We start from the raw sequence: 17,347 nt of genomic DNA, 5'->3' as shown, positions 1-17,347 counted from the left end.
GTAATAAGCTGCACTGTTACTTGTTCTAGGGTCTGATTTCAGCCAGAAATGTCAGAGAGCGCCGAGAGCGAAGATGATGTTGATGAGTATTTGGACAGACCTTTCCATCGCTTCTTGCTATCCAGTATGCGCCATGCGTTACCAGCTGTGCTCACGTCTTCTGTGCCAGAAGACCATAGATCCAACATCCAACACACATTACCGGTGGCTTCTTCTAAAGCGCCTCCTGCCTGGCCAGGTACTGCTCCCCATAATGTATCCCCTCATCCCAAGTATGCTTTTGACCCATAATAAATCAGTGATGTCACCCACAGAAATCCCAGCCGCCATCTTGTCTTCAACCCCAAATCTATCTGCTTCTTCTCCAACATCTACAGCAGTGACCACCACAGGATTGGCTAATGGTCCTACACGAGGTCCATCAGTTGCTGCCTCTTATAAGCCGGTGCTCTACCCAGAGGGGAACCCATCCACTGCTCCACCAACAAGTCTGGGTAGATTGGTTGACTCCTTTATGAAAGGTACATCTGTTCCTCAGGAGAAACCACTGCAGTCACCAGTTCTACCTGTGGATGATATTCCTGGTACGTCCAATTCTGGTAGCTCCACCTTTAAAGTGTAACTGTACTTTCTAAAAACTTTCGGCATAGCATAGGGACATGTCAAAAGTTGATTGCAGCATGTAAAGGGTTTACAGAGGGAAGATGCTTCTTCTATGATGTCATTGTCCCTCCACCATGTAATCATGAAGAGCTGATTGGTTGCTGTGGCCTGTGGTTGCTATGAATAGCGATAATACACTGCGGTGTATTATCAGTGCGATTATAGCAAAGCAGGTTCAAGTCCCCTAATAGGTACATAAAATGTTTAAAAATAGTAATGGAAGAAAACCTTTTTGTTCACTTTTCCCTGTTTGTTAGTTTACCCACATTTTTTAAGGGATTAAAGACTATTTTGCAAGTAGAGAACAGTGAAGAGAATTGACAAATGTGTTACTACTCTAGTCACATCCAAAGCTGTGTTTGCAATGCCAGAGAATCTCTGTTTGTGCCCCCTTCAGGCTGCAGCGGGCTCTACTTGGAACTTATAAGTGTTAGTCATTGTGGGTGATGTAGTTTTTTGTTTTTTTTCTCCTTTGCAGCTTTGGATGTCATTTCTGATCCTAAGCTATAGACCTGTACACCAAGGGATTTATATGCAGAATGGTGCCAAGTAGTTCAGGTTTAGTACGTCCTTCTGGAGATCAGACTAATGCTCAGTTCAGTTGTGGTCCCCCTCATTTGTTTGCACATGAGGCTTGGGTCAGACTTGAAGGGGGCTCCCATAAATAATTGGGCATCTTCCAATGTTAGGTCTGATGTAGACCCTCTTCATCCCCCTCCCCCCCTAATAGATTTAAAGGGAACCTACCCCTTTAATACATCTCTGATATGAAATGTTGATGACGTCATAAGAAAAAAAGTTTAAATTTAATGATGATTTTTATGTTTTTTTTTTCTAGTAACGCCTGACATTGCCCCGGTGATCTGTCTTTCTAATGTTTGGAAACACTGCAAGTTAGGAAGTAAGTGCCCCCTGGGGAGGGTTTGTAGGAAGCAGCCCTTACTCCACCCCCCCCCCCCCCCCCTGGTTGGGTTTGGAGAGCAGATGACGTGTCGGTAACTTGGGGTTCTTTTTTGCCGCAGAGCTTTGCCCACATCTGCACTACTACCTGCCGTACTGCTGGCAGATTAACAAAGGGACGGGATGGGAAGACCTTTCCACTATGGAAGAGATCGAGAGACAATACTGCGACCCGAAGGTGGACAGGTATGGCACATTCAAAGTCACCTAAGTGATGTGGTGGCCATAACGGGACCCCAAAGTGATTCTGTGTTACTTATTCTTTGCAAGTGTGTATCTTTGGGGCAGAGAATTAGCAGGTAACCACGCCCACTTTTTGGTTGCAGAATTCCATTGATTGACTTTCTGACTATGAGATCTGGCACGCACCGCATTCGTCGTCTCTCCACAGTGTCGTCAGTAGAGAAGCCGTCTGAATACGTTCTGACCACGGAGTGGCTGTGGTACTGGAGGGATGAATACGGCACTTGGACACAATACGGACACTCTGTAAGTTAGCGCAGGTCACCTGATAATGGGGGATCTCCGTGGGCGTAGATATAGGGGGCACAGAGGTTGTAGTCACACCTGGACCCTAGAGCCTGAGGGGCCCACAGAGGCGGATGATACATAGGACCGGTTATAGATGTCACATCTGGGAGGTTTCAGCAGAAACTAGAACTTCCTGGTGCATAAAACCTTCTTTCCTGTCCTTTTTAGAACGTGGCCCAAGTTTGCTCCACTGCCTCCTCTTCAGACCTCGAGAACGTCTACCTCTCCGATCCCACTGCTGCAGTTTCTTTCACCGCTGGCAAGCAGACCTATGAGATCAAATTCCAAGGTACGGGTACGGTAATGCCACAGCTACCAATGCGGGGTCTATGAGGTGCCCTAGCGTTCTGTAAATGGCCTGAACATCTTCGGCATTTGCCCTCAATGCCCTACAGGGACATGAAGATTAAGTTTTTGTTGCGACCCTTTCTAAGATGTTGGCTTCCCCTTTTAACAGTTGTCTGTTTTAGAAATGAAGCAGAAGAACATCGTGTTCAAGACGGAGAAAGATGTGTGCCGAAGACCAAAGTTTCATAGTTTTGAAGATGTGAAGTGTCTGAGAGGAAGGTAAAGACATCTCTTTTGTTATGCTGTATCTCCTACAAGGTGACGCTATGTTACTTTTTTATCCTTGTAGTACAAAATCAGCAGCGGCTGCGCAGTCCCCCCTGAAGACTGACCTCTACCCGAGGACATGGCAGACGGAGGCCATGCCGGAGATCGGCTGCCAGGTAACATGCAGTCCTAAGAGGTGGCAGAGGAGCTGGGACTGGAGCTGCTAACTTCTCTTCTTCTCTTCCCTTCTTCCCCCACAGAAAGTTCTGGTCTCTGCCACCTCCAGTGAGTTTTCCGAAATAGTTAGCAGCTTCACCAAGACAGTCAGCGGGCACGTGGTGAAGAGGATGTGGCGTCTGCAGAACCCATCCTTGTGGCAGGTCTTCCAGTGGTATGTTAGCTCCTCAACATCCCATCGTGGGGTGTTGCATGGGATACATATTAAAGGAGGTGCAGATGTAAGAGGGCAGCCTGTAAGGTGAAGCCCAAGCTCATAGTGATCACATGAACCTTGGGTGGTGGGACTCTACAGAGAGAGGACACTCTAGCCGATGGTGGCCCCGTGACTCTTTACTATGGGTTGTGTGACCCTACAGCGTGAAGATGCTTTGACCCATTTCTCCTCAAAATGAGTGGTCAGACCCTACAGAGAGCGGATGCTCCAGCCTATGGTGGCCCCCATCCCTCCTTACTATGGGTGGTGGGACCCTACAGAGAGAGGACGCTGCAGTCTATGGTGGTCCCATCTCTCCTCACTATGGGTGGGGCCTCTTAAAGCTGCTTCTCTTCTGTAATGTGTTTTTTGTTGTTGTTGTTTTTTTAGGCAAAAGGAACAGATGAAAAAAGCTAATCAGGGACGAGACGTGAAGGAAGTCCAGCTGTTTCACGGTACAGAAAAATTGCATGTTGACGCCATCTGCAATCAGAATTTTGACTGGCGCATCTGTGGCACACATGGCACGGTGTATGGACAAGGTAAGCCCCAGCCCCTCGGTGGGAGGTGACATCCACTGATCAGAGGGCTCTTTTTGTTTTTTTTTGTTTTCCCACGTGGGCTGTAGATGGCCCTAAGTGACCTTCATTCTCATAGCCAATCAGATGCTGCCGGTGTAGACTTGGATGAATGCGGTGACTTGCATAGTGGTCACATGAGTGCTCATTTATATATATATATATATATCTCTTCTAAATGCCGTTCTCCTCCAGCTAGAGGGCGCTCTCACGCCTACTACAGCAATCGCCAAAATATAACACGTCCCTCTATTATCTGAGCCCTTCCACAAAGCTGAGACAGATCCAAGTTCCTCCCTACAGCTGCGGTGCCATAGAAATAGGAAGACTCCCGGGACGGAACTTCAGGGAAAATTAAGCGGATTAATCTGATCTGCTGCTTTCTGACATCATAGCAGTGCTCTCATGTAAATGGGGTCGGGTTCCCTTTAAGCATGTGATGCATTGTATTATGAAAACAAAGATCTGGTACCGTGTTAGCCAGTAGAGCAAAATGTGATTGTTCTCAGCAAGAGAAACGACGTAATCTTGTAGATATGATACCTTTTAATGGCTAACAAAAATACATGATGTAATAATAGCGAGCTTTCGTACCAACGCAGGGTACTTCTTCCGGCTAAAATGGATTGGATCTGAAGAGGCATGCATATTTATACACACTTATAACATACATACTTATGACAAGGCACAGATATGGATGTGATTGGTTCGCACTTAAAAGGAGTTCTGCAAAACAGAAAACAAAAACAGAAGACAAAAAAAGTTTGTTTTCTGTTTTGCAGAACTCCTTTTAAGTGCGAACCAATCACATCCATATCTGTGCCTTGTCATAAGTATGTATGTTATAAGTGTGTATAAATATGCATGCCTCTTCAGATCCAATCCATTTTAGCCGGAAGAAGTACCCTGCGTTGGTACGAAAGCTCGCTATTATAACATCATGTATTTTTGTTAGCCATTAAAAGGTATCATATCTACAAGATTACGTCGTTTCTCTTGCTGAGAACAATCACATTATGCATTGTATTGGCACACACAACACTGCAGGTTAGTAACAGGCTGCAGTTATGATACATATTTCAGCGATCTGTAAGATGTGAATCCCCAGCTGTTCAACAACTACAACTTCCAGCATAGCCTGACATCCTCGCATTCCATCAGATTTAGCATTTTACCGTACATTTCGCCAATGATTGGCTTATAACCTGTCGCCATTCATCCCGCAGGAAGTTATTTTGCTCGAGACGCCTCGTACTCCCATGACTACTGCACACCGACACCTAGTGGGGCACGGATGATGTTCGTAGCTCGCGTGCTGGTGGGAGACTTTGTGGTGGGCAACTACAAAATGAAGCGCCCGCCGCAGCGACCCGGCAGCAGCACGCAGTACTACGACTCCTGTGTGGATGATGTCTCCAGTCCCTCCATCTTTGTGGTATTTGAGAAGCATCAGATTTACCCAGAATATCTCCTGGAATACGAGGAGAGTAAAAAGCAGCGCTGTCTACTAAAGCGCCAAACTTAGAACAAACTGGATGAGGAGGAGTGAATCTGGTTATAGTTACAGTAAGTATCATTCAACTTTTTCCAGGTGGAGACATGAGGATGATCACAGCGCCACCTAGAATGAGAGTAAAGAAAGTGCAATACATCATCTGATTCTGACTGTGCCAGCTGTGCTGCACCTTAAACCCGTGGTGGAGTGGCTCCAGACTGACCCTTCCACTGGTCTCTGTCCTACTGGAATGAAAGAAACACGTGCGCTAATTCAAAAGGCCTAATTCACATACGACAGTCAGCCTGGTTCCGCAGAGAGCGGTGTGTTCAGCCACCTTTATTCTTCAGTAGTAGTTTTGTGTGCATTTTTTTTTTTTTGCACTGTGCCTGATATGTTTTTTATCTCCCACAATGCATCATAGCAGAACATGTTATACTGGTACTGAGTCAACAGGGGCCAACAATGCTTTATTAAAAGGAATGTGGCATCAGAGTTTGGAGGAGTGTAATGTCCTTGAAATCTTAGTTAAGGCTCAGGTGTGATTGTGTCTTAAAGTGTTAAAGAAACACACAAGGGCTGAGGCCAGCGATTGGCTGCAGTTATCATGTGAGTGATGTGTAATTGATTAGTGCAGGTAATGTTTTGCAGTGTCTGTTCTGATTGCAATTCACTTTTTCACTGCTTCTCCATCTGATCCAGAGCACCATGATGACATATTTGGCTCCTTAGGCTTCTTGTACCCTGCCCACTTCTACACAAACTTCCCATCCTGCTGCTTTCTTCATGACGATGCCTGCCATTTAGTAAAATACCTGAAATGCTCTACTCTAGAAATAGTGGTGGAAGAGCTGTGGTTATGCCAAAAATTATAGTGCGAAACTGCTAATACCCCAGATGGTAACAGTTCCCAAAACAGTAATGTAAGTGACTTTGTGCTCCACACATTAAGGCTGGGTTCACACAGGGCGGATTTGCTGCGGTTTTGCCGCAGAAGAAATGCTTCTGCAGCAAAACTGCTTCAAAGGTTAAAGGGGTTGTCCCGAGGCAGCAAGTGGGTCTATACACTTCTGCATGGCCATAATAATGCACTTTGTAATGTACATTGTGCATTAATTATGAGCCATACAGAAGTTATAAAAAGTTTTATACTTACCTGCTCCGTTGCTGGCGTCCTCGTCTCCATGGTGCCGACTAATTTTCGCCCTCCGATGGCCAAATTAGCCGCGCTTGCGCAGTCCGGGTCTTCTTCTTTTCTGAATGGGGCTCCGTGTAGCTCCGCCCCGTCACGTGCCGATTCCAGCCAATCAGGAGGCTGGAATCGGCAATGGACCGCACAGAAGCCCTGCGGTCCATGAAGACAGAGGATCCCGGCGGCCATCTTCAGCAGGTGAGTATGAAGACGCCGGAACCGCCGGGATTCAGGTAAGCGCTGTGCGGGTGGGTTTTTTAACCCCTGCATCGGGGTTGTCTCGCGCCGAACGGGGGGGGGGGTTTAAAAAAAAAAAAAAACCCGTTTCGGCGCGGGACATCTCCTTTAATTTTGGCTTGTGGATTTTTTTTTCCGTAGCGTTTTTACTTTTTGCCACATCCATAGAGGTCTATGGACAAAAACCGCCACGGAAAAGACAGAAGAATGAACATGCTGCATCTTTGAAAACTGCGCCGCAGTTGCATTTCCGCACTGCAGGTGTGTGGGGAAAATCTGCCCTGTAAGAACAGCTTTTTGGCAAAACTCATTTGTGCTGCATTGCACTGCAAACACAGCGGTTTTGCCGCAGTGCGGATATGCAACGGCAATCGCTGCAAAACCACAGCAAATCCACCCTGTATGAACCCAGCCTAATAGTGCCACTTCAGCTGGAGAGCCAGGTAGAATTAGACAATTCCCTGCCCATGCCAAGGACTAGAGAGGCATGTGCTGCAGGAGAGATGCTGGGTTGGAGGAGGCCTGTTCTATATCCCATCAGGGAAACCCACAGTGAATATCAGAATGCTGCCAGTATAGTTATATGGACTGTATATAATAACTAAGGACTAGACCTGTAGTAATGGCAGAGGTTATGAAAACGCCACACACTGCACCAAAACGCAAAGCTTCCCTGGCAGAATTTCAACTCTGTGTTATACCAGGTCCTCCGACTGTCCTCTCCCACCTCCCCTTCTACTCTTCCTCTGACCGCTCTCTCCTACTGTCCTTTGTCCCCCTCTACTCTTCCCCTGATTGTGTTCTCCTCCTGGCCCCCCATCTACTCTTTTCCTGACCGCACGCTCCTGTACTCTGCCCCCTCTACTCTTCCCGATCGCGCTCCTCTCCTCTGGCTCACCCGCTCTACATTTTTCCTGACTGCTCTCTCCTGTCTGTCCCCCTCTACTTTTCCCCCTGATTGCTCTCTGTCCCCCATCTACTTTTCCCTTGTCTGCACACTCCTTTCCTCTGCCCCTCCCCTCGTCTCCTGACCTTGCTCTCCTTTTCTCTGCCTCCCTCTACTCTTTCCTTGACTGCTCGCTCCTGTCCTCTGCCTCCCCTACTCTTCGACAGCCTGCAGATGACCGGGTTGAATCCGGCTACAAGAATTCTCGCAGCGGGATGCGGTCCTGTGCCCCTGCACAGCCCTGCGGCTTACGTGCTCCCGGCATCTTCTCTCTGAGCCGGCCCGTCAGCACTGACGTTTCTGTGCGGGCCTCTGCGAGACCCACACAGTAATAGAACATGCTGCGATTTGTTTTCCGTGTGTATTTTCATTCGGACAAATCACGTCAGTCTGCCCAGGATTGCGTTATCTAATGCAATCCTATGCAGGTGGGCGAGGAGCGGAAATCCTGTGGGAATTTTCGCCCGTGTGCAGGGAGCCTTCCTCTGATTACCCTCTTCCTGTTCACTGCACCTTCTACTCTCTGATCACGCTCTCCTACTGTCCTCTCCCCCACCTTGTACTCTTCCCCTATTCACTTCTATTCTTCTCCTGTCCTCTGTCCCCCACTACTGATTGCGCTCTCCTATCCTCTGCTCTCCCTTCTACGCTTCCTGACCACTCTCTCCTCCTATTCACTGCACCCTCTTCTATTCTGCCTGCTCTCTCCTGTCCCCCTCTCCTACTCTTTCTGCCCCCTCTGTTCATTTGACTGTGCTCTCCTGTCCCGTCCCCCTACTCTTCTGACCACTTTGTCCCCATTTACTTTGGCTGTACTGTTCTGTCCCCTCTACCCTCTACTCTTCCTGACTGCTTTCTCTGTTGCCCCTCTATTCTTCCCCCTGAGCATTCTGTCCGCTCTACTCTTCCTGACTGCTTTCTCTGCTGCCCCTCCACTCTTTCCCCTGACCGCTCTGCTGCCCCCTTTCTACTCCTCTCCTTTCCTCTGCTCACTCTAAATCGCTCTCTTCTCCTGTCCTCAGTGCCGCCGCCACCCCCCCCCCCCCCTCTCTCCATCCCCATCTACTCTTCCTTTGGCTGTGCTCTCCTGTCTGCTGCTTCCCCCTCTACTACACATTTGACTGCACTCACCTGTCCTCTGCGCCCCCCCCCCTTCCTCAGACTACCCTCTCATATGTACTCTTCCTCTGGCTGCTGCTTCCCCCTCTACTACTCATTTGACTAAACCATCCTGTCCTCTGCCCCCCTACTCCTTCTGAACACTTCCTGTCCCCCAAAATATTAGTCCAGCAGCACTCGCTTGTAAAGCCCCTTGGGCCTAGCAGATTTACTCAGACACTGGGTAGCGCACACTCTAGGTTCGGATCCAGACACCATCCACCTATAAAGCCTTTATCAGGGCTTGACAAAAATCCCTGTTGGGATCGAAACATGGATCCTGTGGAATAAAGTGGCATTTTACGAGTAACTATTGCTGTGGATGCTGCCATTTTGTACTTTATACACTTTCCCTGTCCCCATTTACTTTTGTTCTGACAGTTCTGTCATCGCGCCCCCCCCCCCCCTCTACTCTTCCCGACTGCTTTCTCTGCTGCCTCTCCTCTTCCCCCTGACCGCTCTGTCCCCCCCCCTCTGTCCTCTTTCTACTCTTCCGCTGACTACGCTCACCTTTCCTGTGCTTCCCCTCTCCTCAGCGCCCACTTCCTCTGACTGCTTTGTGCCCATGTTTTTCCCCTTACCATTCTGTCCTCTGCCCCCCCCCCCTACTCTTCCTGACTGCTTTCCCTGCTGCCCCTCTACTGACTGCTTTCTATAGTCCTCTGCTCCCCCACTACTCCCTTGACCACGCTCTCTGCCTCCCCTCCCCCTCTTCTTGGCTGTTCGCTCCTGTCTGCGCCCCCCTCCCACACACTATTCCTCTGACCACTCTGCCACCCCTCTACTCTTCTGATTACTCCTACTGTTCTCTGTGCCCTCTTCTATTCTTCCTCTGACTGCTTTGTGTCCTCTTACCCACCTTCTACAGCTCTGTACCCTCCTGTTCACCCACTACATTGCTGGGACCAGTGGTCATGGTCACAACCTCTTAAGGCTGCCTCCATCCTGTACCATCTGCAGGAAATGTGTGTAATGGGGGGGGGGGGGGGGGGGGGGGGGGAAGAGGGAAAGAACTGCTGTTTACAGAGGTGGGGAGTATATATTTTGCACGCACTTTGCAGTCTACGGTGATATTTTGCTACTACAGTCTTCCCTCCAGCAGTCCCCTCTTATACTCCATGTTGGGACCCTCTGTACACCAGTCTGACATGGTCCCCATTCTCACACAGCTTTAGCTTATAGTGGATTTGCCACTCATGTGACCCTATTGTAAATGTGACCGTACTCCTCCCTCACTGAATGAAGCTCCACCCCGCAGACTCTACCATTTCAAGAGTCTCTTCTGTAATAAACAGCTTTATTATATTATTATAACATGACAATTATCAAATGCTGGCATTAAAATAAATACAAGAGCCGTCGGCCTGAGTGACAGATGAGTTCATTCCACAGAGTCCGGACTCTGATCCCTGAGATGGCAGCAGTGGGTGTGGTATCCAACTCCACCTTCTGTACCTTAGTCCTCCCCTGACTCCTCCTCCTGGGAATTGGCAACTGCTAGAACAGTTTCCTGGAAGGAGAAGAGTTAACATGAGGTGAGACATCACATTACTGCCCCCTTCACAGCTGCACTGGCTATTGGAGTGGTCTTTAATCCACTCCCTGTGTCCCTCCCCAATGCTTTACATTACAGCTCTGCTCCACTAGGTCAAAGCTATGATTAGTGACTACAGATGCTGCACTGTCTGACACCGGCTGCATTGTAGACCAACAAAGAATGTAAAAAGTCAAAGCCTCCATTTGCTGACATTGCACAGCATCCCCCCTGTAGCAGGGCATGACCCAATTCATCTCACCCATCCTCCATGCTCCTTGATCCACTGACTGTAGTTTTCCTTGAGATATTTGGCTCCAAACCCGAACATCCTGTTCATGGGGTGATTGTCTAAAGTGGCGAGTCTGGTGGTGGCGTGGACACACAGCGCGATCTTACTGCTCTGCTGTATGTTCTCCGGTTCTGACTCGGTGACCATGTGCGCCACGTACGTCTCTGTAAGTCTCTGATAGAAGCCATAAGACCAGAAGGCTTGAAGTCTCTGTAGAAAGCTCTGCTCCTGGACAATCTGGGCGGAGAAAACCAGAGATTGGCGGGGAGGGTTTAGAAAATGGTTTTTATAACAGCACCCCCTGAAGGCTACCTGATGTTACTGCACCTCAGTGATATGAACACCATAGGACAGCACCACCTGCAGGCAACCTGATGTTACTGCCCCTCACCAATTATGCCATTTCCTTTCTTTTTCTAGGGTTATTGTATATAATATCGGAGCGATAATCACCTCGTTATTTACTTTGTCGCCTGCTGATCTCAGGAACGCCACAATATTTTCTATCAAATCATCTTCACCTGAAATAAAAATCAGCGATGAGACCACAGGCCAACCATCTGCCGTGCTCAACAACAATCTCACCTCTAGAATACACAGCATTGAAGATGTAGCAGAGACATTTACATACATAGGTGCCTGATATCAGCCGTTATTATACATGGCACAACATTAGCGTTCGGGTAATGGCCTGCCAAGAGTTTAAGAAGGGAATGATGTCCGTCCCACCTGATTGCTGGCACCCTCACACAAGGCGACAACCAGCATACAAGCACTTTCTTACGGGGTGACTGTCTTTTATGGGGCACCTGAAGTCAGTCGTTGGCAGCGGCTCTCCCTACTTAACAGCAATATGCTGTCGACATGGATGGGCAATTAGTAATGCAGACAATATAGGGGGATCATTTTTACGCTGCTTTATCATGTATGAAGGCCCTTTAAGTTTTGTTTACTTAAGGCACTTGTAGCGAGCCGTTTAATAGGAACGTTAAGGGCTGTTTACAGGGAGCGAACAGGGAGACGTGCAGCTGACCAGTGACTGCTGTATGGCATGAATGACCATATTAATGAAGAGGCTACAAGTACCAGATGCCAAGCTGTGTTCATCATGGAACAGGGCTAGGTGAGTGGTATTTCACAGTTATCCAGGGGGCACTATTAATAAGGATATTAAGGGTAATATTGATACAGCACCATTAGTAGTAGTGCTTCCACTTGGTCCTAGTGCCCCCAGTTAATAAGTGCACTAAGGGCATTTTTTCCTGAAAAAGAACAGTGTGGGGGCATTACTAACCAAGGGCAGCAAGGGTCACCATCACTGATTCAAGAACACCAAGTGGGCACCATAAGCAGCCAGGGGCATTAAGTGTGTATCATTACTAAATAGGACCACACAGGCAGCATTATTGCCTTCATATGGGCATACAAGGCATTATCACTTTTTAAGCGGGTACAGAGAACATTATCACTTTCAAGTAGCATTAATTACTAGAGGGAACCCTTACTTTTAGGGTGCACATGGGGCATTATGTTCTAAGGGCACAGTAGTGGGCAGTATCAGTCATTGGGGTGCTGAGATCACTATTACTCTGGGGTACAGAAGATGGCACTTTTGTGCTGTACCATTGACCTCTGGGGCACAATATATTTGTCCCTATTAATTCTAGGAGTACCATCCGTGCAGCGCTACTTTTTGCAGGGGTTGGGGTGTAGCTGTAGTTATGTCATATCTGAAATATAGTATCTGGGTCAGATGGAAAAGCGAACGACTCCCATTTAAGAATGGTATGGTGGTTTTGTTCAGTCACTATGTAGCGGTAATGCTCATGGTGTGGTGGTATTTGGAAGTTTTATAGTGATAGCATTGATAATATTGTCCCTGGTGTAGCATGTTTTCTTCTGTAATATTATGAAGGCAATATTTAATCACCATGTAGAGGATATACATGGAGCAGGCACAGTGGCAATAATATGATAATTACGCATGTCTATAGATCAAGTAACAGTTTGCAGCTTGTGTGCCTACTCTTTAAAGAAAGAGTTGTAGTTCAATCACAGCAGGAAAACGACATGCTAGATATGAGTAAAGTGCCTGACCAGCCACATCCAGTGATCGGTTCATCTTACCGTCTGCGTCGTGCTGGACGCTGTACTCCCTCTTCAGTCCCCTGAACTGCACACTCTCCTGGTCTTGTTTTTCCAATTTGCGGACGATGGACATTAGTCTCTTGACGAATCCTCTGAACCGCACATCATCCTCCTCTGTAAATAGACAGTAGAATTAAGTTTTTTAGAATCCAGTGATTTAAGCTCCTCCTCTTCAGGTTACATAGCTCGCCCCTCTTGTACCACACCAAGCAAATGAAACAGGAGCAACATACAGTGATGTCACATGACTAATGGATTCATCATCTATCACACTGACCTCCTTGGTTGGAGGAGGGGGATTCTGAAGACCTTTCCTTGGGGGCGTATAAAGCTTCTCCCTCCTCTGCTTTCACAGGCCGCAAACACTTCGGGGTTAACCTCATGCGTAGACTCTTTTTCTCTTTTTTTGAGGGGGTAGACGGGCTCTCAACAACTCTGAAGCTGTCCTCACCGCCATCTCCCTTCTGTAAGGGAGTCCGCCTCATCAGGTCGCGAAGTTTACTGTCAGGCAAAGTGCGCTGCGCATAAACCATCAACATCCGAAACTCAATACTGTCCTCATCCTGGAGAGGAACCTCGTCCAGAGCTTCATCCTGCACAGACACCATCGCTGCCGAGAGACCAAACAAAGGTGATCATTCACCAACAGGGGGCAGTATTATAGTAGTTCTATTCTTGTACATAGGGAGGGGGGGGGGGGGGGGTAATAGCAGTTCTATAGTTCATCCTTATGGGCAGCTTAAATTGCAAATAAGATCTGCTTGTGGACCATTGGGCCAGAATACATGATGAAAACTGAATAATGGATCGGACTGTGTAAAACAGGCTGTATCACTTAGGACCTTTATGTGAGGGATGTTAATGACAGGGAGTATATATGTACTCCTATAGGGGATATGTTACGGAGATATATATTCTTTCTAGAGGAGGGATGGTGCATTCTGATCTTCAGTAGATTGGATATTTGTGGTTATGGATTGTTCTCAGGCTCAGTTCTGCTGCGCGGTAGGGGAGGGGGTCAGGTAAAGAAGTGCCACTGAGGGAGTTACTGTCGGCCTTTCACCTTGCAGGAAGTGCAGATATTGCTACATTCGCTCCTGTTCTGAGAAAGGATTTGAGTCATAGAAACACTAAAACCAGGAATAAGTATTCACACCCCTTTGTTGTTGCATTTTATACATTCTGTTTTGTGACAAATGGAAAGCAAACCAAAAGTGCTGCTGGTTTCTAAACAAAGTAACTTATTGCATATACTTTTACCCACCATCACTACTTATTCATCCTTGCAGGTGAATAATAGACACCAAGCAACAGCAAGGGGCTGTCATTGAGTTCTTGGAGGGACGCCGGCCATCCACAGAACATGTGCGGAGAGGACACCATCGACAAGAGCAATGATCACAGGAGGAAGTTTCAGATTTACAGCCCCCCATAGGAATGCAGGCTTAGAATTAGAAATAAATAAAGGGTGTGAATACTTTTTCAAAGGCCCTGGATTTTTGGCACTTCCATTAGCTGACACACCTGTCCCTCCACATCCTCTATTACAAGGAGCCCGTACAAAAAGAAAAGTCTAGGCCCCGCAGTCAGAGTAAGGCTGTGCTGCACACCTGACATCACACAGCTGCAGAAGTATTCACACCTGGTGTGAGCGCACTCGCAGCCCGCACCTTACCTGCAGCTTCCTGAGGAGTCTGTGGTAGACACAGCAGAGCTGAGCGCATTCACTCCTCGTCCCCCTGAAGGAAAGTGTCTGTCTCACACTTGTGGCTCGCCTTTATACTCCTGACTCATCATCTTCTGACAGGGGAGACGCCCAGAGGGAGGAGTCAGTACTAGTCACAGGGAAACCCCGGCCAGACCTCACCCTCAGCACAGGGCCTGTCACCTCAAAGTCAGCACAGCGCCTGTCAACTCACTATCACCATAGTGCCTGTCACCTCACCGCCACCACAGCGCCTGTCACCTCACCGCCACCACAGCGCTTGTCACCTCACCGTCAGCACAGCACCTGTCAACTCACTATCACCACAGCGCCTGTCACCTCACTATCACCACAGTGCCTGTCACCTCACCGCCACCACAGCGCCTGTCACCTCACTATCACCACAGTGCCTGTCACCTCACCGCCACCACAGCGCCTGTCACCTCACTATCACCACAGCGCCTGTCACCTCACTATCACCACAGTGCCTGTCACCTCACCGCCACCACAGCGCCTGTCACCTCACCGCCACCACAGCGCCTGTCACCTCACTATCACCACAGCGCCTGTCGCCTTACCATCACCTCACCGCCACCACAGTGCCTGTCACCTCACTGCCACCACAGCGCCTGTCACCTCACTATCACCACAGCGCCTGTCACCTCACTATCACCTTACCATCACCTCACCGCCACCACAGTGCCTGTCACCTCACCGCCACCACAGCGCCTGTCACCTCACCGTCAGCAAAGCACCTGTCATCTCACCGCCACCACAGCGCCTGTCACATCACCATCACCACAGCGCCTGTCACCTCACCGTCAGCAAAGCACCTGTCACCTCACCGCCACCACAGCGCCTGTCACATCACCATTACCACAGTGCCTGTCACCTCACCGCCACCACAGCGCCTGTCACCTCACTATCACCACAGTGCCTGTCACCTCACCGCCACCACAGCGCCTGTCACCTCACCGCCACCACAGCGCCTGTCACCTCACTATCACCACAGCGCCTGTCACCTCACTATCACCACAGTGCCTGTCACCTCACCGCCACCACAGCGCCTGTCACCTCACCGCCACCACAGCGCCTGTCACCTCACTATCACCACAGCGCCTGTCGCCTTACCATCACCTCACCGCCACCACAGTGCCTGTCACCTCACCGCCACCACAGCGCCTGTCACATCACCATTACCACAGCGCCTGTCACCTCACTATCACCACAGCGCCTGTCACCTCACCGCCACCACAGCGCCTGTCCCCTCACCGCCACCACAGCGCCTGTCACCTCACGGCCACCACAGCGCCTGTCACCTCACGGCCACCACAGCGCCTGTCACCTCACTATCACCTTACCATCACCTCACCGCCACCACAGTGCCTGTCACCTCACCGCCACCACAGCGCCTGTCACCTCACCGTCAGCAAAGCACCTGTCATCTCACCGCCACCACAGAGCCTGTCACATCACCATCACCACAGCGCCTGTCACCTCACCGTCAGCAAAGCACCTGTCACCTCACCGCCACCACAGCGCCTGTCACATCACCATTACCACAGCGCCTGTCACCTCACTATCACCACAGCGCCTGTCACCTCACTATCACCTTACCATCACCTCACTGCCACCACAGTGCCTGTCACCTCACCGCCACCACAGCGCCTGTCACATCACCATCACCACAGCGCTTGTCACCTTGTGATAGACATGATGATTAGTTGGTGTAAAATGTCTATCGATTTGCACTAGACGTATTATGTGTGTTTTGTGACTTCAGCCTAATGTGGAACTCTGCTGCATAAGGAAAGAGTTAAATCACAGTGTTATGTTATTGCTTATGTGTTCATCTTGAGTGTTTTCCCAGTCCTCCCCATCCCCCACACAGAATCTTCTTGAACAAAGAGATATGTACTTCCAGTTTCAGTTTTGAGCACGTTTGTGAGACAAAGACTTGCTTATACATTGGACTTGAGAGAAGGTGGGCAGGAAGGAGGGGGGATTCTATATGATCCGACAAATGAGAATCATATATGTTACTGATGTAACCTGTTAAACGCCCATAAAGGGCAGGTCAAAGTAAATGAACCAGGTTAGCGCTCCTGAGTGGATAGGCTATATATTGACAATGTGTGAACAAAATATATTAATCACACTCACCCGGTGTTTGGTAAAGACCTTATCCAAGATCCTTACCAACACCCCTTAATCCAGGAGAGCCTGTAGAATGAGTTGTCGGTGGGTCCCTTAAAATCCCTCTGGGCTAGACAGGGGAGAGATCTGCAGGTCCTCCGTCTCTCTGCCTCGAGAGCCGCTGAAGTTGAAAGCTGTATATTATAAAAATAGGACACCGCGCTCCTAGGAATATCCACCCTCCGAACAACCGTCTCTTTCTTTTACTCCGTTTATTAGAACAACGCGTTTCGTCGATTACGACTTCATCAGGTACAAGTTATTGCATAAAATCACCGCTATATCTATAGCGGTGATTTTATGCAATAACTTGTACCTGATGAAGTCGTAATCGACGAAACGCGTTGTTCTAATAAACGGAGTAAAAGAAAGAGACGGTTGTTCGGAGGGTGGATATTCCTAGGAGCGCGGTGTCCTATTTTTATAATATACAGCTTCCATAAAGGGCAGGTGTTATCCTTCTCAATAAAAGGCCCTGTCTGGCTGTTTCTGGGCAGAGAGCCATTTTGGATATGAGGCTGATAGCTTGTGTCTAATTTGCTCCACGATGTGTGCACACGATACAATTCGGAAGCTACAAAATACCCCAAAACCTACTGGAGAAAACTATAATCCAGAACAGTGGCGTCTCTGGGTGGACCGAGTTAAGAGATTTTGATTTCTTTCATTCTGGAAAAATACAGAGATCGGCGGATGGCACACAGAACTCAGGGGCCCTGAAAAT

The 17,347-nt window shown here is 48.7% G+C and overlaps 2 protein-coding genes and 1 long non-coding RNA gene across 3 annotated transcripts; 2 read left to right on the top strand and 1 right to left on the bottom strand.

The window, feature by feature from the left end:
* Positions 1-48: 48 nt before the first annotated feature.
* Positions 49-5,576, top strand: LOC136609970 (protein mono-ADP-ribosyltransferase PARP12-like). Its single transcript, XM_066589248.1, has 11 exons — positions 49-238; positions 315-584; positions 1,502-1,564; positions 1,686-1,809; positions 1,950-2,112; positions 2,323-2,443; positions 2,625-2,721; positions 2,792-2,885; positions 2,970-3,100; positions 3,533-3,684; positions 4,947-5,576. Exons 1-11 carry the CDS (start codon positions 49-51, stop codon positions 5,243-5,245), a joined length of 1,704 nt encoding a protein of 567 aa, XP_066445345.1. The 3' UTR covers positions 5,246-5,576.
* A 4,450-nt stretch (positions 5,577-10,026) lies between these two features.
* BCL2L14 (BCL2 like 14) lies at positions 10,027-14,524 on the bottom strand. The gene is made up of 6 exons (XM_066590819.1): positions 14,398-14,524; positions 13,000-13,332; positions 12,702-12,836; positions 11,028-11,095; positions 10,545-10,811; positions 10,027-10,258 (listed from the first exon to the last, which is right to left on the bottom strand). The coding sequence occupies exons 1-6, from the start codon at positions 14,444-14,446 to the stop codon at positions 10,205-10,207; spliced, it is 906 nt and encodes a 301-aa protein (XP_066446916.1). The 5' UTR covers positions 14,447-14,524; the 3' UTR covers positions 10,027-10,204.
* Positions 14,525-16,152: 1,628 nt separating this feature from the next.
* Positions 16,153-17,134, top strand: LOC136610519 (uncharacterized). The gene is made up of 2 exons (XR_010790094.1): positions 16,153-16,503; positions 17,074-17,134. It is a non-coding gene; the product is annotated as an uncharacterized lncRNA (long non-coding RNA).
* The last annotated feature ends 213 nt before the right edge of the window (positions 17,135-17,347 follow it).

The sequence above is a fragment of the Eleutherodactylus coqui genome, chromosome 2 (assembly GCF_035609145.1).
Source record: "Eleutherodactylus coqui strain aEleCoq1 chromosome 2, aEleCoq1.hap1, whole genome shotgun sequence".
NCBI lineage: Eukaryota > Metazoa > Chordata > Amphibia > Anura > Eleutherodactylidae > Eleutherodactylus > Eleutherodactylus coqui.
This window is presented reverse-complemented; position numbering and strand designations above follow the sequence as displayed.

Excerpts from the sequence above, each read along its gene's own strand:
- LOC136609970 (XM_066589248.1), top strand. The coding sequence starts at position 49 with ATGTCAGAGAGCGCCGAGAGCGAAGATGATGTTGATGAGTATTTGGAC. Across the intron at positions 2,444-2,624 it reads CTATGAGATCAAATTCCAAG|AAATGAAGCAGAAGAACATC; the intron begins GTACGGGTACGG and ends TGTCTGTTTTAG. Across the intron at positions 2,722-2,791 it reads GTGAAGTGTCTGAGAGGAAG|TACAAAATCAGCAGCGGCTG; the intron begins GTAAAGACATCT and ends TTATCCTTGTAG.
- BCL2L14 (XM_066590819.1), bottom strand. The coding sequence starts at position 14,446 with ATGCGCTCAGCTCTGCTGTGTCTACCACAGACTCCTCAGGAAGCTGCA. Across the intron at positions 11,096-12,701 it reads CGTCCAGCACGACGCAGACG|GTGAAGATGATTTGATAGAA; the intron begins GTAAGATGAACC and ends TTTTTATTTCAG. Across the intron at positions 10,812-11,027 it reads GCGACAAAGTAAATAACGAG|ATTGTCCAGGAGCAGAGCTT; the intron begins GTGATTATCGCT and ends TTCTCCGCCCAG.